At 45.2% G+C, this 22096-nt stretch overlaps 1 protein-coding gene across 1 annotated transcript in view; it reads left to right on the forward strand.

Moving 5' to 3' along the window:
- Positions 1-22096, forward strand: part of NOL6 (nucleolar protein 6) — a 915540-nt gene that overhangs the window by 694860 nt on the left and 198584 nt on the right. Inside the window, exon 23 of the mRNA XM_069626862.1 lies at positions 12974-13063. Coding sequence (XP_069482963.1) covers positions 12974-13063 — 90 coding nt within the window. The remainder of the gene's footprint in view (positions 1-12973; positions 13064-22096) is intronic.

The raw sequence follows: 22096 nt of genomic DNA on the forward strand, positions 1-22096 counted from the left end.
TATGACTTTTTGGAGGGATGGTTAAAAAACAGTCAGAGGTTAGAAGAGTCTTTCGGGAACCAGGACAGCCAATGTCACTTGAGCAAAGTCTAGGGGAAATGGTTCCAGCTGTCTTCTGTTCCTGTTGTAGTATGGCAGGCCCTGTTGTTCTTGGGCCTCAGTCGTGGGGACATGAGGTAGGACGTCTGGGAACTCCTGCACTATGATTCGAAGGTCGGCCGCAGCAATGGGCAAAGTTCAGATCAGCGGCACATCGTGCTTTCAGCTTCTCGCGAAGAGCACCACTGCGGTTCTTGGACACCTTGTGCACTTTCCTTGCTTCTGGGGTCCAGCACTATGAGGTGGCTGAGGCTTGGTAAGCCCTGCTTTAAGGGAATTGGGAGGATCTTCCTGGAGCTCAGGTCCGGCTTTAATGTGATGCACTTGTTTCTGGTGTTTCTGTCCCTGGCACTCAGTTCCTGCAGCAGCAATGGAAATACAGCCGGTAGAGAGAGGATTTCCAGTCGTTTGTCTTGGGGTCGATTGGTCCCACCAACCCAAGGGGAGAAGTCGTCCTTTGCAGGGCTTCTCTAGGCGAGGCAAATTCAGAGCTTTGGCACTGCAGCAGGGCTTCACCGGGCAAACCAACTGTCCATGAGTTGCAGCAAACTTTTCTTCCAAGTTCTTATTCAGATTCCTTCGTCCAGTGGTCGACTCTGCCTTCTTTGCAAAAGACCTTGCCTTTTATGCAAGTCTCTACCATTCATTTGCAGCCTAGCTGTCACTCACACAGCAGGGTGGCTGTCTCCAAGGACAGCCAGCCGGCCAATCATCTTTGGGTGCATTTCTGTAACCAAGAAGATTAAGCAGAGGCAGTTTCAGGGACCTCCCTCACTTCCTGCCCTACCAGACATGCTGGAGCCAGAAGCGGGCTTCACTAGTGAACCCTGCCAAAGACAAAACGAACAGGGGACAAACCTGTTTTGGTGCGCAGAGTACATCTTAAGAAGGACTTTTACAACAAGAAATGGCGATAAAAGAAGACCGGGCCTATTTTGACAAAATGGGCACCCATGGGTGCTATACTGCAGCTGCGAACTCGGCCCACGGTAAAAACACAATGGTAGGAAAAAGTAAACCACTGACACCAGCCATTAATTGTAGAAAGGGTAACATAAACATGTTATATGAGAAAGTAGACAAAGGGGATACGAAGTAACCCCTCCAGCACTCTATGTAAGATAGTGTGGGCTGGGTCTTCAAAGTTATAAAAGGTAAGTAAAGTCAATTTCACTTCACTGAGCTTGGAAACAGTAGTTTGTCCAAGAGAAGGTATCTAAACCTTTGGGAAATCTAAATGACTTTCCTGTGCCACTGAAGGTGCTGTGTGTCACAATGTAAAAAGATGATGCCTATGAAGTTTGTCAGACTCCAAAACCAAAAGAAACAGTGTTCAAATCAAAGAAAAATACATGAGACAGTGGGGAAAAAGGTCTCATTCTCTCCAGGATAAAAATTCGAAGTCCTAAAGTCAGCAAAAAGAGATGGGGGTCTCTAAGGTAGAGGGGAATTTGCACATTTCTGAGAATTCTTCCTAACAGCCAATTTTATTGAGTTTACCTTTAAATTCAGTTTGTCCATATAACTTGTAAATCTGTTGATTAGACACTGCAAGGCCCTTGGGGTATGGGCCATAAGGACTGTATAGTCGGTATAAACCAACGCTGGTATCGCCATCCCACCATATAGGAACATCTGTGTTTCAACCAACCAATGCTTTAAAAAGTCATTGATGTACAGGGAAAATAACACTGGAGCTAAAACGCATCCCTGTCTAAAACCTGCTTGTACTGTGATCCAAGGCGTACAGTGTCCTCTGTCGCCCGACCTAAACAGGCCTCATTTTAAAGAACGCCCCTGCCACTTTCCAGAGATTAGTCAACCATGCCCTCAGTGGGCTGGAAGCCTTTTGTGTGGCTTACTTAGACGGCATTGCCGTCTACAGTTCCACCTGGAAGAGCATTTGACTCCTCTGGATAAAGTGTTGCAGGCGTTAAAAAGGGCTAACCTCACTATCAAGGCTACCAAGTGCCAGATAGCTCAGGGGAAAGTCACCTATCTTGGTCATGAGGTAGGAGGGGGTCGAATCCAACCTCTCCCCAGTAAAGTACAGGATGTACAGGACTGGGAGACTCCCACTACTCAAACCCAGGTGAGAGCCTTTTTGGGCCTCACTGGGTATTATCGCAATTTCATGGCAGACTATGGAACCATAGCTGCACCCCTGACAGTGTTGACTTCGCCCAAACAACCGAGGAAGGTTAATTGGACGGAAGACTGTCAGAGGGCCTTCGATGACTTGAAAGGAAGTCTGTGTATGGCACCCGTGCTGTGTGCGCCTGATTACAGCAAGCCCTTTATCGTTCAAACTGACGCCTGTGACACCGGAATTGGAGTTGTCGTGTCCAAGTTAGATGACAAAGGAAGAGAACATCGGATCATATTCATCAGTAGACAACTTAAGGGTAGGGAACTTACGTGGGCTACTGTTGAAAAGGAATGTTTTAGACCCTACCTTACCGGGTCTACCTTCAAGGTCCAAACCGATCATAAGCCCCTGAAGTGGCTTATGCAGATGAAGGGTGAAAACCCAAAACTGCTCAGGTGGTCCATTAGTCTGCAAGGGCTAGACTTTACCATTGAGCACAGACCATGGAAGAGTCCTGATAATGCAGCTGGCCTTTCCGTCTGGATGAGAGTGTCTATCTCGTGGGAGATTAGGAACCTTAACCTCAGGACAGGGCCTCCATATCCTTGTCCTTTACCGATTTGTATGATGTGTTCTGTCGTGTTTTCCACGCAGGAGTTCATGTTGGACTCCTGGTGGTGCAGCTCTCTTTTGGTTTGGTGAACAGACCCGTGGGATACCCTTATGGGCACCCAGGGGTAGGGGTACAACCCTGTGCCCCTAGCGTATGTTTTTGGGCACCTGTGTGTGACCCACAGAGCAGGGTACGGGCTGGTGGCAGCTCCGTGCTGAAATGACTGGTGCCCTGAGCGTCCTCCATTTTGGGATGCCCAGGCCCTGTCCTGGGAATCGGTAGATTCCAGATGGAGAAAAAATGGCCCCCATGGCCTCTTGCCTTCCATCACCTGTTACCTTGATCTTCCCAAAGTCCTGGGAAGCCCTGCCTCTGTCCCTTCCCCCTGACTGGCTGTTGGGTGGAAGTTCCGTATATGGTAGTGAGGGGAAGTGCCGACCAGACTGGCTGGAGCCTTCTCAACCATCGTATGATGTGGGTACGCCTGTGGGTGGGACCTGGGTAAATGGAGTGTGTGACAAATATACATTCTATGTTGTGGCTGTCTAGTATCTGGTGGTTGACACAATGGTTGAGACAGCCCTGCCCGAAACCGGTATGAATGCAGCTTGGAGTGTTGAATGGCTCGGTACTTTTCCCAATACACATAACTTGTTGTGAGTGTCTGGAGAAAAGTGAATGGCCTGAATGTCCCGTGTGCCTGATTGGCTTCCTGCCTGCATGAATGACCGTAGTTGTGATTGGATGCTTGAGTATGACCCAGCGGAATGAATGGGAGATCAACAGTATATCTGGGGACCTCTCACTGCTAGGAATCGTGTTCAGAAGCTGAAGTCCACTACGATGAGTAACTGAAGCTTGATCCTGAAGCCCTGCTGGACGAGAAGAATTGCTGTTGCTCTCCTTCACAATCTGAAAGCTGCTGTGCTTCAAGAACTGACCCAGAGAGGACCTGGTAAGGCGCCTTCTTCCCGAGCTACGAGGGACCATCGTGCACAGCTGAACTTTGCCTAAGCTCCCTGGTAGACAGACCTTCGACAGGCTGCCGACCCGATATGGGGACTGCTGCGGAACTCCAAGGAGAAACGTCCGGACTGTTGTCCGCCACGGTCGCCGACCACCGTTGCCGACTGGAGCCGCCGTGCTCCCGTTGCCTAAGAACTTCATTCATCCAAGGACGCTCTCGTCCGCATCATCGCTGCTGTATCCTGCTGGAGAAGGCCTGACCGTTGACGCGCCGAGGTGCATCCACCGGTGTGTTTCCTGCCACCCAAAGACTGTAGAGACGCCGGACAACTCGACGCCCTTGCTGGGCCACAGTTCTTCAACTCTTTGCTGTTCAGAACTATCGACACTGAGTTGCCCCGTGCGCCTCTTCCTGGCAGGACGTTTACGCCTCCCCGTCAACGAGCACTGCTAGGAACGACGCGGCCCCTTCACCGTCGTAGCTCGACCTGTTCTTCGTCGGACGTTCGACCCGTGACTCCTGCCTGAAAGTGAGGGCACTCAAGAAGGGTTGTCGATTTCCCTGACGAGGAACGCTACAACGCCAGGTACTTTGGGGTTGCAGAACTGTTGGAAAGTCTAGTGTGAACAATGTATGGACTGGGCCTGTATCTTCTACAGGTTGCCCAGGTTGGGGGTGGGGGGAGATCTCCACTCAGAACTGTGTTTAACGGCAGTTACCAGTATTCTGCCTATTGCTTAACCATCTTGCTTTCCTTCCTCTCTCTACTGCTGGTTTCCTCTTTATTTTGATCTGTGTGTCATTCTGACTGTATGCACTTTAAGGAGATCTAATAACGTTAGTGGTACCACTTTAGAATTGTACATATTTGCCTTGGTTGATTTTAGGAGTACAAAGTGAGTTATCGTGTATATGACTGTGAATATTATATAAAGACTGTATTGTAACCGACAGTGTGTGGACATTCCTTTGTGGGTGCTTGGGGACTACACTGTACTTAAGAACCAGCTCTCATCACCTCCTGAGAAGCTAGGCCTTGATTGCTCGTCCATTGCTACCGTAATAGAGAATCTTGGCAGTGGTCTCTGTGCTTCCCCTCTACCATATAGAGAGCGGAAGTGCAGACCCCTCCTCCGGTCTTTACACATCTCCTTAGAGGTTATTCTTCCTTTCCTCTCCATGCCCGAGAAGCTTACTGTTTGCAGAGCTCTGGTTCTCTCTAGGCTGGACTATTGCAACAGCCTAAGTCCTGGGATCGTATCTCTCCAGCCCTGAAATGTCTTCATTCGCTCTGTGTGGCAGCAATGATTACATTCAAGACCCTTTGCATTGTCCACAAGGCGTTCTGGGCCCTGGGTCCACAATACCTTCAACTCTCCCTCCGTAAATACATTCCTACTCGAACTCTTCACTCCTTCAGCTCCAACTCCCTCAGGGTCAGTCGCTTCTCCAAGCACCAAGTTGGGGGTAGGTCCCTTTCCTCGGCTGGGGCCTCCCTTTCACTCTGAAACTTGAGAAGAACCATCTTCGGTTCCGGAAGCACCTCAAGACCTTCCTCTTTGTTTCTGCCTTTGCTCTTCCTCTCCCCTGCTAATCTGTCCGCTTTGGCACCGGGCACCTGGTTACCCTCTGATTTCAGGTCCCGACCCCTTCCCTCCCAGCCACACACCTGCACTGCCTCCTGGCAACCCCTGCACTTGGGTCTGTATCTGCAACCCTACACTCCCCTTCCAGCACTTATCAGACACCCATTGTCTACACCTTACTCTCGCACTTACCTGCTGGCCGCACTACCTGTTGTTGTTCTATCTCGTGTTCTGCACTTTCCACTACCCCCTTGCCCCTCGCACTTTCCCCCTTGCTGCACTTGCACTTTCTCAATGTCACTGGGCCTATTAAGAACGTTTTTTTGTCCTCCCTTGTTTCCCCTCCTTGCCCCGTTGTGCTCTGAAACACTATGGGCGCGATACAAATAAAATGCCATTTCATATATCCTATGAAGTCATGCACCCTTATGCTTACCCCCTTGCCCCCCCTTACTCGGATTTTCATAGAAGGGCTGGATCTTCGAGAAGGCGTCGAGGCTAGTTGGTCCCACTAGTCCAACAGCTGAAGCACCACTCAAGGTCTCCGAAGATCAGGCAGTGGAGCAGGGTTTCACCAGGCCAGACACTGGAGAGGATGCTGAGCTACTTTAGTTTGAATCTTCGGTCCAGCGCTAGTCTGCTCTTCTTATGACTCTTTTCTCCACTGTAAATCTGAAGAATAGCTGCAGAAGTCCTACTCTTCTCCAAAATCCGAGCTGTGAGCAAGTCCAAGGCCACCAATGGTACAAAATCTTCATCTTCATATTTCAAACAGCCAGTAGTTGTCCAGTCAGGGAAAACTACCGGTTTCACATCTGCCCCAATATAAGACTTTATGGCACTAGAGACTAGAGACATTCTCAGTCCTCTTCTGGGGTGGCAGCATGAGGGGGGGGAGGGGAGAACACACTCACACTTTGTTTCTCTTGCTTTGGAAAGTGCATGATTTATAAGGATTGCCTGACCTGAGAGCCGGCCAAACTGCCATATGGCCGAAGAGCAAGCAGAAAATCTTGTGGCACAGCCATTATAGGGCACTAGGCACATTTAGTAGCCATACGCTCTAAACATGAATGTGCAGAACAACAATAATGCAAAACACAGTCAAATTGTAACTGCTGCCACCAGGCACATATAAAAGTAATTAAAAAGCAGCGGGTGGGGGGGGTACATGGGTATCCCCATTGCACTGCAAGCTGCTCTGTGCAATGTTAGAAAATAAAAATTCAAAACAGAAACAAAGTTCCCCAGTACTGATAGTCTTAAGGACTGATCAGTTTCACCATCGGAAATGAGCAAAAGTGAAGCTGAAGCCTTTTCTTTCCTTTCAGTAAGACCGGTCAGGATCAAAAACGGAGCAGAAATAATGAGGTTCCATAGGAAACCTTTGGATGGAAGTTGCAAAAAGACAGTCTTTCCTAACAGCGCACCACAATCAGAGGCAGAATTTGACCTTTGTGGCGGAAGCAAAGAAGCCGTTCCTGCAAGACTTCTCTTTGTGCTGGAGAGTTGCAGGGGGCAATCTCTTGTTCCACATGTTGACGGCCCGCTAAGTCACAAGTCCGGACTTAAGACCACAGCTAATGATGTGAGCTATCCCAGGAGGAAGTGGGTCATACCACAGGATGGTTCTGGGACACATCTGGAAGCTTCCCATGGCAGGATCTTCGGGAAAGGGTAGTTCTTCCTAGTTTAAGGGCCTAAGCACAGATGAAGGCCTTCTCCAGATCAGCAAAGGGGCAAGGCTTTGCAGGGATGGTTGAAGACCACTCTGTATGACTGCAACAATGTGTTCTAATCTTCAGCTTGATGCTCCTTGATGAGATCAGAATCAGCTTTGTGGACTGTTTCGGAGATGCCATCCCATTCTGATGTACAGGGACAAACTCAAATGTCTAGCTAAACTATTGGGTAGTGTGAATGAACAGCAAGGCTTAGACTTGGGAGCGTGTGAGTGGTGAAGGGATCATAGCAGCACACAGAGAACACTCATAATACAAGTTCAGCAGAATGTACAAAAATAGTCATTTATTTAGGCCTTAGATAACCCTTATCAATTTAAAACCAGAGGTAGGTAGCACACTAAAACATTCACTAGTAATGCATGCACATTTTTGGGTGCATTGCTAAGATCACAAACACTTTACTTTTAAAGACAGAAATACTTTTCAATGTACTGTAATGTAGTAAAGCAAGTGAAAAAAGAAAATTGAACCTGGTGAGGGATCAAGAATTTGAGAACTAATAGGCTGAGCAGAAAGAAGCTTGCAAACACCATATAAAACTTTAGAACGCAGGTTCCAACCTTACAAAGTCCTTCCCTAGCTAGAAAAGAAGTGGCCTACTGCTCTTGGCACATGTCCCAATGTATTTTTCAGGAGGCTAGGAGTCTTTAAGGAAGTTAAACACGTGCTGGCCTGAGCCAACAAGTAGTTGTTAGTGTTTCCAAGTCTAGTACAAACAAGAAGAAAGTCTTTCAAAGTCTGTGTTGAGCACTATCTAGCAGCCTGGGATATTTCCCTTCAAGCTTATACTGCTCCCTAAAGTGTTTATGAAGGTGGGCGTGGTGACCCATCTTTGCAGGATGAAAGTCTTCTTTTTCTTTATCTCTACGACTGGTTCTTCAGGATGAGATCAGAGAACTGAAAAGTCGAAGACCACTGGTTGATGTGGTCGCTCCTCCATTCCATGGGGATTTCCCTGAACTTGGAAGAATTAATTGTGAGGTTGCACTCCAAATGATTAAAACAATTTAAGAGACTCACAATGATCCCTAAGTTTAGTTCAGATATCGGGCCACCCAAAAATACACGAAAAATGGACCGCCAAGAGGTTCTCTGGTAGCAGTGTTAGTCTTTTCAGTAAACTAAAATAGCACAGGACAATATTCAATGTAAAAAAAAATTGCCAGTATAGTCTGGCTGAAGTAAAAAAGATCAATGGAATTAACAAACTGTTTTTGGAACGGAAAACTATGAACAATTAATTACAGTTAATATAGTTTCAGCACAATATCATGGTTACAAGATGTGTGTATATTCTGGTAAAGTGAATACATCAGTACCAAGTCAGACAAAAGTTCATATGTTAGGTTACAGCAGTTTAATCTGAGAAATCATTGTTCTCCAGCATGGGGTCTTACATGGATTCACACGCTATTATCCGTCTTCCGGCTGGGAATCCTCTGTGATATAAAGCTGTATAGCTTTAAAATGAAAAACTTCTTGTCGCTTTGATAGCCTATTGCTGTCAACTTGGGTTATATTGCTGCAGGCAATGACATTGACCATCTTTATCTCCACCCCTGGTGGCCATCTTTGGATTTTTAATGCACGTTCTCGTGTTGGGAGTCCTCATGTTTCGCGCCTCGCTTTTCTCAAGTATTTTGCCTAATTTCGATAGTTTATTCTTCCAATTTTCTTCAAATCCGTCACCATTGTGATTTGTCGGCAGCATTGATCTGTTGCTGGTCTTGATCCCACCGTTTGTCTGATCGCTACGTCTTGTCAGGCCGAAAAACGAGTTTTGGGCCTAGTACACACACCATGATGGAGGCCGAGAAGAAGAGCCTCCAAAAGCCCTGTTCCAGATGCGGTCAGAAGAATGTCTTCGAGGACTGCCACTAAAAGTGCATTTACTGCCTGCACCCGGACCATGATGTGGAGGGATACCCCATTTACCATCCTAGGAAAGTTCAATGGCTGTCGTCGACCACTGTTGCTCCAGTATGATCTATCAAATCTCTGCTGGGGATGATGTCCTTGTGCATCTATCTGGTCCCTCATTGCAGCCTGCAAATGAGACCGCTTCAGGAGTTCTTGGATGCCAGGTGGAAGCAGATTTCCATTACATGGATTCAGAATATCCCTCAACCAAGCTTTCCGCCAATCCCTGCACTAGCGGTCCATTCACCCTTGCATATCATGGTGAACTCCCTTCAGGACCGCTGTGTATCAGGAGACTGTCACCACTGATGCCTCACTGGAAGGTTGAGGCACCCAGATGGGATAGCTACATGCCAGAGGCCTATGGCTCCCAGAGCACAAGGTGTTGCATATCAACCTCCTGGAGCTATGGGCGGTTTTCTGGGCTCTCAAGTCTTTCAAGCCGCACCTCTTGTGGAAGATGGTCACAATCTTTACGGACAACGTAACCACCATGTACTACATAATCAGGGCGGGACAAGGTCTCCCGTCTGCAGAACCTGTGGTGCTGGACCATTGTTTCTAGCCCCTTTACTCCTGTTAGGCGTTCAAAACACCATTGCAAGCTCAAGTCTCCAGCGAGTGGGGCCGGCCACAGTTAGACCTGTTTGCAACAGCAGCCAATACTACTGTCAGCGGTTTGCCAGCAGTTATCTTCAGGCAAGGAGTCTGGGGGACGCCTTCTCATTACCGTGGGAAGGCCTATTCCTTTGTGCAGTCCCGGCTATACCGCTGCTCCTACGTGTGATCAACACACTCAAATCTATTCTGCTGCAAAATGATACTCCTTGCACTGGCATGGCCCAGACAGATCTGGTACCCAGGCCCTCTTCACCTCTCATTGGATCCGGCTATCAAGCTTCCTCCTCTTCTGACCCACTCTCCAGAGAAGGAGGGGCAATCCTGCACCAGAACCCAGCGTCCCTGAACCTGTCGGCCTGGTTCATGCAGCCTTAGAATTTGGGCATTTCTCACTGCCGTTGGAAAGTAAGAAGATTCTAGCCAAGGCCTGGGCACTGACTACACTTGCATGCTACAAACACAAATGGAAGCGTTTGACAGTGTGGTCCCAGTCACAAAACTCTCTCCACAACACGTCACAGCGCCGCAACTTATGCCTTACCTGCTCTCGCTGGCTAAGGCTGGCCTTGCCTATGCGTTTATCAAGGTACACTTGGCTGCAATATCCCGGTATACCAGGGCTCCTGGCAGGCTCTTTCTTTGGTCTCAAAGGCTCATAGGCTCATGAAGTTCCTCAAATGACTCTTCAGAACATTCCATCCGGTCAAGGCTCCTGCTCCGGCGTGGCAGTTGAATGTGGTCATGTTCAAACTGATGGGTGCTCCGTTTAAGCCTAATACATCCGACATCTTTGAAGTTCCTCTCATGGAAGACTTGCTTCCTAGAGGTGATCACCTTGGCCTGGTGCATTAGAGAACACCAGGCTTTCTCCGGTAAACCTCCATACCTACAAGAGAAGGTGGTTCTACGAACTCATCCATCCTTTATGCCAAAGGTCCTGTCTGACTTTCATGTGAACAAACCTTTGGTCTTTACAGTTTTCTAGGCAAACCCTTCTACACCTGCTGAAAGGTTGTTGCATTCACTGGACGTGTTGCATGCCTTGAAGTTCTATGTGCCACGCACTGAAGATTTTTTGAAAGATTTTCAACATTTTACGAAAGCCCTGTTTAAGGTCTCCATCTACAGGTGGCCTTCAAGCTGTATCGTGCTTTGCCATCAATTGGCCAACAGACCATTGCCAGTCTTGCCGTGAGCCGGTTTTCAAAGGCCATAATGCTTTCATTTGACAGTGCCCTCTCTGGTGGGCAGCCACTGTCTAAGTGAATGCGCTTATTTGGCTCATGTAGTTGTCACACGAGTGGGAGCTGAATGGGGCGACTGTCGGCATCATCTTCAGTACAGCATTTCCCTCTATTGAACTTTTCTATTACAGTGTGAACAGGAAGTGCAAGATCATTTGCCCCTGGTAGCTGCCTCCAGGGTGCACTCGAGCAGATGCACTAGTCATTGCCTGAAAGTTGTTTGATGTATGCATTCATACCAATTTTTCTCTGGTATTAAGAAAACGCCATTAGCTATATTGCTCTACACTGGGGATGTAGAATCTAATATTAACTTCTGTTGGACATGCTGCTCTGCTCTCTTCTGTGGGTGAAGATCCTGTACAGGCCTGCAGCAGAGTCCTTCAAATCTAATTCCAGGCAACTGTACCTTCATGCCTGTCTCTTGTGAGGTGGGTATACCAGAACTGTCAACCGTGAGAAAGAATATCTGCTCACAGCCAATACATCAAATCTGTTTGTCGTTGGTGCAAATTCTCTACTAGATGCTATGTAAGGGACATTGATCCATTGATGTGTCCCATTGTTACAGTTTGAGTAGGCCTTAACGTTTTTACTGGGAAGTGTCCCTCTCCATTCTTGGCATTGCTGACCTGGGGATTCCTACTGTTGTATAATTTCTGAAGGGGTCATTTAATACCTTCACGGCCATGACTTTTGTATTAGTGCCATTGGACTTCAATTTTATTCATTTATAAAGTGTGCAGCAGCCCAAGGGCATTGTGGTGCTGTTAAAGAAATCTTGGGCTTATGTTACATGACGTATACGTACAGTTGTAGTTGACCTGAGGTAGTACACAATACAGAGTAGTCTTGAACAGCCATGTTTTGAGTGCTTTGCGGAAGGCCCCCTGGGATGGTTCAGCTCTGAGCAAAGGGGCAGCAAGTTCCAATGTTTGGCCGCTATAAATGGGAAGCTTGCTCCTCCTGCTTTGACACGTTTGACTTTGTAGTAGTCTGCAGGTGTACGGGGCTCAGTTAGCGAGGCACTTATGAATAATGACTAATGATTTTAACAGGATTCTCTATGATGGGCAGCCAATGGACTTCTCTTCTTGCTGTCGTGATGTGTTCCACTTTTGGGATGCTGAGAGCTGCCCGGAGTGCATTATTTTGGATAACTTAGAGTTTTTGAAGATTTTTGGAGGACGTGCCAGCCAATCGGGCTTTGCAGTAATCCAATTTAGAGCCTATGATGGCTCGAGCTATGGTGAGGTTGCTTGCTGTAGAACTAAACGGTTTTGCTATATACAGTAATTTGGTGTATGTTGCTGATGGCACTGACTTGACGGGACATAGAGAGGGTGGCATCTAGTTATACCCCTAGGGTCTTGACAGTGGGAGCGACCGGGATTTGTATGTTTTCTATCGCAAATGTGGAGTATTAACTGTTGAGGTTTTTTAGTGTCGCCGGAGGCCCGTCTAGAAAGCAGCTCCTTTTGAGCCGAAGAGGTTTGAGTTTCACTTTCAGCTAATATCATCTTTATGTGCTCTTGCCTCCACTTCATACATCTAAAATGAAGGAACTGTTGGATTAATAGAAAAAAGATGTACCATCGAAACAGGATGACGCTTTCTAAAGCGAAGCAGATCCTTTCAAGGTGGTTCGTCCTAATACTTGAGTGGATTGCCACAAAAAGCCAGACAGCTACATCTGCTTTGCAAAGGGTGATTCTGTGGATGACTTCCCTCCAACCTTTACTTATGTTTATGGCAGCTTTTCAAAATGAGAAATCTGTGAAAGGAAGTTATCCTTTAGCCACCCTCCTACTTACCTCTTGAAAAGATTGCTTATAATTGTGTTTTACTTTTTCCGTTGCTAATTCCTCATTGCATGCAACTGAGGAAAAATGGGTCTTGTGCCTTGGTGCTATTTCATAAGATGAGGAATCTGTGGGAGGAGCACCATGTCTATCAGAATAACATTGGTAAGTAACTTTATTTACTCACAAAAACGAACTTCAGTGTGAGCAGATAATTTTTTAATGCAAGACCTACAAGGAAAACATGCAAACATGACCTGTTTCATCTTTTCATTGCATGTGCACAGATTCTGCAACGTCTCATCGTGTTATCAATTGATTCTGTTTATGCCTTGACGAAGCAGTTGATGGACCCTCTTGGAGAGCATGATATGAAGGTATGTCATTTGAGCGTGTGCTCGAATACATGGGTATGTAACGAGCATGGATGCTGTTCGGTCACATTCTATGAAGCGCTTTTGCTTATGCTGCTCATCTGTAGCTGCCGTCTGTCCGCAAGAGCAGTGAATGTTCTAGCAGGTGTGTTCCTCTTTGAAAAATTGATGTTAGTTTTATTTCTTTAGTAGGATCCCACAATATGAAGGAGGTTTGCGTTGCAATACTAAATATATATACTTTGAGTGTGAAGTAGAATAAGCCGGTATTTGTAATTTTAGGTTTTTGTCTTGATTTTTTTCAGCCCATTTCCTTTTCTCTGTTGACGCATGTGAAGTGATGTTCTAGTGCTTTCTGAGGGTGGTTGTTAGGGGGATTTTGCAAAGTCCAGTCTGGAACAAGACTTTCGAAAGTCCACCTTTAGTGACAAGGGGGACAACCCTTTGGTTTAGCCTGAACTACCACAGTTTTGGTAGCAATGGCTGAGCAGCCTGGCTTAGTCTAGGAGGGAGAAGGACTGTAGTGAGGCACACAGAACTCAGAACATACACTTAGTTCAAGGAAACACTTACACACTCGATGTTATAAAGTATTTATTTTTAATCTGTCTCTGACAGGAACTGTTTACAAAATCTCGGAGAAGAAAAAGACATGCAAGACACTGGGTTGCGTCGGTCGATGCACCCCAAAATTGCTCCGATAGTATAGAGGATTGGGTGGTCAAGGATACGCATGGTCTCCTTTGGGTAATTAGCAGCATACCCATTGTCGCACCTCCCTTGCCAAAAACCGTTGCCTCATCCGTTTCTTCCAAGGACTCACTATTTCTCCCAAATCTCTCAAATTTGAGACTCTTGACCTCGCTCTCAGTTGGAGTGATTAGAGAGAGAGAGACCGAGAGGTAGAGAGAGACCGAGAGGTAGAGAGAGACCGAGAGGGAGGGGGAGAGAGACCGAGAGGGAGGGGGAGAGAGACCGAGAGGGAGGGAAAGAGGGAGGGAGAAGGTGGGAGAGGGAGGGAGAGAGATGGAGAGAGAGAGAGAGAGAGACAGCGACAGCGAGAGAGAGAGAGACGGAGAGAGAGACTGTGAAAGAGGGAGAGACAGAGACTGACCGAGAGAGAGAGAGACACTGAGAGAGAGACACTGAGAGAGACACAGATATATATATATATATATATATATATATATATATATATATATATATATATATATATATATATATATATATATATATATATATATATATATAAAAAAAAAAATCAGGGCGAAAGACAAAGTCAAGAGAATTCCCACCAGAGTTGGTATGCTGGCCATAGAGGAGTGGTCAGATATGAGGGAGTTGAGTTAAAGGCAGCTGACTGCAGAGGTCTTGGGAAGGTTAGAGTTCACCTTAACATCTTCGCATTTCTGCCTTATAATCTTCATCTCAACTCTTTATTGACTAAATTGAAGTTCAGGCGGGACTCTCTTCCCCATTACCTTGATAATATAAGGCTCTCTCTTCTGTGTTTCTTCTATTGTGCATGCTTTTTTGGCTTTCACTATGTACTTTTGATTCTCCTTAACCAACACTATCCTGCTCGCACATTAACGCATCCCTCCGTCCTCAGCCTTGTATCACCTCTAAAATTCGGAGTCTCAAGACAAGCCTGAGCTGTGAGCTGTGACCTATGATGCTGGTGTAAACTAAAGATCCCTATCCTACTGAGCCTACAGAAATTCAATTGTTACCCTCCCTTCTTCACTGGATTCTGCCAAATCCTTCTCCTTCACCCCTATAAACGTGATCTACCCTCCAAGCATTGCTCACACCTCCGAAGCTAGTAACCATTGCTTCCTCCCGTTCCTTTGACTGCTCACTACCTTTTCTCCAAAATCTCTCATTCGAGACACTCAACCCACCTCATCTCTCCCTCCCCACATCTCCTACTGCCAACCACCCCCCCACCACTTCTACTCTAGATTACTTCTCCCCTACAGCTCCTTTTGAATTAGCACCCATCCTTTACAGCATCAAACCTTTTGCTCGCCAAATGGTCAAAGACTTGGTCTCAATCACTTGCCCTTATCCCTTTAAGCTCTTTGTCCTTTGAACTGTACCCTGCCTCCTCAAATCTTCAACTATCTTACCTATTGAAGAATCCCCTACTAACCCAAACGTCTCTGCAGTCTATCTCTCAGTTTCTGTCCTTCCCCATTATTCTTGGTCCTTGAGCGTGTGGTCTTCCACCGTATATCCATACGTGCCTTGATTGTAATGGCCTTGGAGATACCCTTTAATCTAGCTGCTGTAGTAAACACTCAACTGTGAACGCACTCATGCATATCTCGGTATCCAGTCATTTTACTGAAAAAAAAACAGAGTGGTAAGTTTTACCAAAGTAAAAAATATAAAAAAAAATACAGAACATTTTAAATAAATATATATATAGTGGTGGGGATGGGTTTAAAGGGGTAGGAGAACAGGGGCTTGGGGGGGTCAAATAAATAAATCAGTATTTATTTGTTATTTTTGACCTCAGTAAAACATACCTCACTGGTAAATGGTAAAATCACATATAACCTATATCTCCAGCTTTCTCCCTGATGCTCACCACTACAACACTCTTCTATACTCATCTTTTTAGTACCCTGTGCCCCTTTTAATGCGGACTACTCGCCTCTCCTCTGCACTCTCCAGGAACTTGGGTTTTGCAAATCTTCTCTTGCCTAGATCTCCCCCTTCCTGGACGGTTGATTCTTTAAAATCTCTTGAAACGCAAAACCTCTGACACCACTCCTCTCAGTTGCTGTCCCCCAATGGTCAGTCGTTGTACCTCTGCTCTTCATCCTCTATACGGATCCATGTAATAATGTCCCCACAAAAATATCGGCATGCAAAAATATCGCTGAAAAATGACCGTTTTTTGTGGGGACATTATTGCATGGAACATGCGGGGGACACCGCCGCAACCCAACCCCCCCTTTTTTTTTTTTGACTGCCCCAATCTCCATATATATGGTCACCCATATAATATCGCCACAACCTTTTCCTAGCAATGATGTGTACGGCGACCATATATATGGGGATAATATTACCCGATACCCTCTATACCTCTGCTCAAGGAAGACTTTTCTTGTCCTTTGGCTTTCACCATCACCTTTTTGCTGATAAAACTCAATATCTTTCTCTGTCGCTGCCTTCACCCCAGCCATCTTGGAATGAATTACAAACGGTCTCACTGTGATTTACCACTGTGTGGCTCTCCGCTGTCTCATGCTGAACTCTTCAAAAATGGAAGTCCTCTTTCTCCGAAATTCTAATGCATGACCTCTTGCTCTCTCGGCCAAGGCTTGCAATCTTAGTGCCCTCTTTTATGGCAACCTATGACTGCAACAATTAATCAGTAGCACTGCCTCTGCTGATCACACTGACCTCGACATTTGGAAAATATGCCCTTTCTTACTAAACTGGACTACTGCTCATGCCTACTTCATGGCCTGCCTCTGTACTTCCCCACCCCACCCTAGACAAAGTCCTCAACTTTGCTACCCGCCCTCTCTTCAACCTACCCATATCCTCCGCCACTTCTACCTACTAACATGCTGGTTGGACTTCCAGGCACAACCACTCTTCAAGTACCTTCAAGTACCTTCTCCTATTCTACGAAGCTATGAATGTTCTTGTTACTCAGTACCCGTCTCTACACTCATCTTCACTGTCCCATGCTCTCCCTGTCTCTCCACTCGTTGCTGCTCTTTCTCCCTACTCTGCACACTCTACTGGAGCCCACTGCCCAGAACAATCAAAGCCAGCCCAACTGTGGATCTCTTCAAACATCTGCTTACATGTCACTTAATTGCTGAAGAGAGAGACACACCTGCCCTCTCCTCACCACTGCCTCCAAATGCACAATAATGTGATTTTGTATATTTTATATAATACTCTTTTGTTTGAAGCAGTTGTCCCCTTAGGTTAATGTTACCTTTGTAAGTCACTTGTTTCTTACATCTATTTTTCTGTACCCTCGTAAACTGGCTCACCACATGTTTTCATATTTGTGCTATTTTACCAGCATGCTTCTGCTATCTGCAAGTGTGTTATTGAAAATGATTTCTGATCGAAATTGACATATTTTTTCTTCAAGTAAACAACTACTTTCTCAGCATATCTGGTACCTCATGGCATGCTACATTATATCTCCAGGAAATAGTAACATGCTATCTTAGAACCAGTTAACTTGTGTTATATTTTCAAATGTTTTCTCTGTAATCCTTTAAGATTGCCAAGTGAAAGTACCAGTTGCAACGATGTGCTTAAAAGGAGATACTTTTGCTGTAATTTCTTTTATTGAGGCATAATTGATCTTGGTCTTTAATCAAGCCTCCACTCCACAACCCAAGCTCACAATTGGCTGCTCAAATCTGCTCAAATCTCCCCTCCCCACAGTGCTTTAATTTTAATCTTGTGCAACAAATACCTTTCAATGATGTTCTTCACCCCAACGTGGTTCTCCGGTATTCTCAAAAATGCCTCAACCACAGTCCTGGCATCAGCGGTGGCTACTAGAGGTCAGAATTTGAATACGCTCCTCCACTGCCAAACAGTTGAGCAGTGTAGCTTTCTTTTTTGATATTTGTCAAATATTCTTTGAATTGAGTTTCTTGAGGGGCCAAATATAAATAATTGTAGTGGAATAGAATATTCAGTGCCTGTCTTGCCTTGTTCTCACAAAAAACTGGAGCAATGTCTATAATAGACTGACATAATTATCTGGAGAGAAACAAACTCGACAAATAGATAATTCCATCATTAGGAAATTCTTCATCAGGTTATTATTGGAGCAATACAATTTAGCAGCATGCACATCCTACTATGATCAAAAATAATAATGCAATTAATGAGACTTTAGCGTCCTCTATCCATGGGTCCCAGGACAGTGTAGAGGTCCTTCCTTTATGTTGCTGTCCTGCTGGTGACTACCATCTCCTTTAGGTAAATCAGGAATTAGTTTATACCCACCGGTCCTGGCAAGGAACAGAAGAAGGCCCCAAAAGCCTCCTCCAATCCAGAAACAGCAGTAGACCGCTCTCTTCCAAAAGCCACTTGCCTGCAGGTGGAGTGCTAGACGTTTGCATGTGGCTGAAGCCTGCAGCGCCACACTAGGGTCTGGCCGTGGTGAAAACTGCTAATCATGCTCACGCTGGTGCTCTGATGAGTATAGTTGTAGAATCGGCCTCTCCTACATTGGGGATCGCAAGGCAAAAATCGTGTGGACTACCTGAGGCCGCTGAACCACTATTGCAGTGAAAATATTGCAGCCGGACCGATAGCACAGCGAGTAGAGCGCTCGCTTTGACATCTGTGCAGAGCCTGCTGATGCAGGTTCGAATCCCGGCAGTGTCAAACTCAGCCTTTCATCCTTCGAGGTCGATAAATGAGCACAACAAACCGTGGGAAATAAGCAGCGCTCAGATACCTGAGGGTTCGTAGCGCTAGACAAATGCTAAATTATTATTATTAAAATAACTTCTAGCGTCGGACTCACTGCAGCATTCGAGCACTCTCAATCTTGTGACCACAGTGCATTGAAATTTGCACTGTCCCTGTTGTAGCATCAAACATTTAGTGCGGCCACACCCCACTGACACAGCATCCAGGGTCGTTTGGCACATCTCCCGCAGTCCACCAGAGGTGATACCTGCGGCCAATACAACAGCAACCATTATGTAAACATATTACATAGGCAGGTAATTCTCATTAATAAAAGCAATGTCAACACAATGTATAAACTGCACACTATCAATAAAATTACAACTATCGCAGAACCTTTTGTACAAATAGATATGACTTCATGACAAATGAACAAAAAAATCATTCTCATACACACTTTAAAATAAAAATGGGGAAAAAATCAGTAAAATGAATAAATGTAGCCCAAAGATGCACATTAAATGACTGATAAAAAACAATCTAACATCAGTGCACTTTAAGCAAATTTCATGGTTTGTAAAGGACCGTTTTAAACCATGGTTGCTCATTAAAGCCTTCCAGATGGTTTGGACTAAATGCCCTATGATCCTTTGCCACTATCCTTGTTGGCTATGGATCATGGGAGTTGAAGTTCAAAACATCTGGAGGACCACTTTGACTGACATATTTTAGGCCATCTCAATATTTTAAGCCCCGATACAAAATGTGTTGTTGTGGGCTGCCACTCTGGTTAAATCCATCAGAGAGTACATTGCCAAAGTAAGCAATCTGTTCACCTTTTGGCAATAACCCATTTAGCAGCCCACTTCACCTTAAAGATAGTGAAGTATGAGCACCACTGTTTCCGGCTTTGCCCTGAAGAAAACTACAGGAGGAATTGGGATGGTGATAACTCTTGCAGTGTTGGCTACCATTACCACTTAGGAGCCTCAGGTTTGATTGGCAGTGCAAGAGCTGCCAGTATCTACGCAGTCACTTTTCTAGAGTTTGTGGTGAACTTCACAAGGGACAGTGGTTTTGTTTCTCAGAGGCAGATCATTGCTTGTCCGTTGAACAATTTCCAACCTGAAAAAAAAGCAGAATTCCTTTTTACAAACACAATACTGTTAATTCAGCGCTTTATTGGCACCCCAGTAGGAGGAAATGCACGTTCTCAAACTTGAAAGGGAACATAAACTGTAAAGGCCGGCCGACAACTTTACGGGATGATACGATTTGCAGAACTGCTCCCCAGCTGTCGCTTATCACCAACTGTCTCTAAATGAGCAGTTATAAAACTATTATCTTTTTTTATTTTTTTATTTTTTATGGCATGAGTTGTGAAGCTGGAAAGCCCTACTCAAAGGTGCAGCCCATTGCCCTACTACATCTGGCCGTGCCATCAATCCTGAATTTCTAGAAGCCTGGCATTACATACCCATTTGTCTCTACCCGATCTCTACTCTGCGGTGCACAGATATTGCTAGCCCTATTTCTTGACTAATAGCTTGGACATTTGGTTAATAATGTAGATCCTAACTTCAAGTAGTTGTAGGGATGCTGATGGCAATTGGGGGCTGTTACAGGAAGGCTACTTGCCCAATTTATTTACTTTCTAATGTCAATTGTGTTGATTAAATCTCTTTGAACAGATTTTGTATGGTAGTATGTCTTAGATTTCCCATCAACACATGCCTCTAATAAAATAGTATGTTAAGAAATTCATTTAATTTTGTGTAGCTTCACTGTTAAACCAAATGGTTTAAACCAAATGGTACATGTATGTAGATTTAAATAAAATGGTTGCGCCTCCTTGTGAAATTCCTAAAATCAGCAGTTTAGCCATTAGTCTTATCTTTGTTTTAGGAAGCGGGAAAAGGACCTGCGAGGAAAGAGGGGCACATAGAGAATGAGGGAACTTAGCAGTGGCAAGGGGATGAGGTGATACGGAGATGAGGAGTGAGGAGACAAGTGTTGGGGAGTAGTATGGAGGGAGTGAAGTAGATTTAGAAGGATGTAGATGTGCAGATTGGGAGAGATGGTAGTGCAGTGCACTGGAAGGGATACTGTCTCTATAGTGGTTCTTGGGCATCCATTTTGAAGTTGTCAAGTGGAATGCCTGCCTGTCTCGCATAGTTCAATTTCCTCTGTGTGTCCTCCTGCTAGTGTGATTCAGGCTAACAGCTAACACATGGTTTCTACTGCATCCAGTTACTTGGGTTTTAAAGACCTTGGACTTGTCTTTGTAGAGAGATATTGACTAAGAAAAGATTGTTACCGGCAGTTACGCTGAGCCTTCTGTAATAAAAAGAAAACATAGACAGCCAATTCATAAAATCTAGTTGCCATGGTTGTATTGTAAAAATAAATTAACCAGTTCTGGTTCCTAAGGCAAGTATTACTTGGCCACAGCCATGCACTGCCCTACTTATGTTGTCGCATGTTGAGTTAACTGACTTGGAAACTAGCCTCTTGAATGTGATCATTACTGTCCATCTGGGCTTTCTTATGTGATGACCCTTAAACCTAATGTAAGATTCAACATAAGGATTCTAGGGCACTGCTTTTTCTTAGTGGCTTTTCTGTTCTGATGTTCGGGATGGGGGGAGCGAGGGCCGTGGGAGGACCATGCATGTCATCTGCGATGCCATAAGCAGGGGACGGCAGTGGCCAAGGTATGGTTTCCTTGCGTCCATAACTGCTGGATCTGTTTGCTTTGCGCTGCCACTATGTTGCTGAAAGGGAGATGTATCATTTATATGCTTCATCCCCTCTCCTAGTGAGATCCGCAGCCCTTTTTGCTGGACATCTGGACCTTTTTTTATATCCTGAATGAGTGGAGCCTTTTACCACTCGTTCATTTTATGGGCTCTGTCTTTTGGAGCCCTTTTCTGTGTTTTACCTTTACTATGGAGTCTAATTTCCTCCATATCTCTTTTAAGGGATCTATATTTTACTTTTGCAGCACACAGCTCCATATGGGCAGTGTTGCTGTGAACCCTTTGGATTCTCCTTTGAGATTCTTTCTTTATCCTCAAGTAACTACAGTTCTTATGGATACTTTGTATCCCTCCTAAAACATTATAGTCGGAGGGATCCGTACACACAACCTTATGTGGAGTGCCAAGGAGATGCCTAGTGTCACCCTTCTCTCTGCTCCTGTGATGTTATAGTCACATAGACAACCTTCTAGTTATGTCTGGTAGCAGTGAACGTGTTCTACCAACTATTGTTATTTTTTACTGCAGACTGTATTCACAGTCTCGGTTATGCACAATAGGGCCACCCAAGTACTAAATTAACGGCTCCTTTCTTTTGTCGCTATTTCTAGCGTGGTTGTTCTTTGTTAGCCTTCTGCAACATCTAATCATCTCCTGTACCAATTTGCAAGAGTTACGAACTAAACATTTTGCTCATGTATTAAATCTGTATAATCAATATGATGAAAATCAGATTTGGAATTTACTTTTTGCTGGAACTAAGTTCTCCATCATCAAAGCAATAATAATAAGCAGCGCTCAGATACCTGAGGGTTTGTAGCGCTATATAAAAGCCTAATTATTATTATTATTAATAGTTAAT

The sequence above is a fragment of the Ambystoma mexicanum genome, chromosome 6p (genome assembly GCF_040938575.1).
Source record: "Ambystoma mexicanum isolate Mex_15411 chromosome 6p, UKY_AmexF1_1, whole genome shotgun sequence".
Taxonomy (NCBI): Eukaryota; Metazoa; Chordata; class Amphibia; order Caudata; family Ambystomatidae; genus Ambystoma; species Ambystoma mexicanum.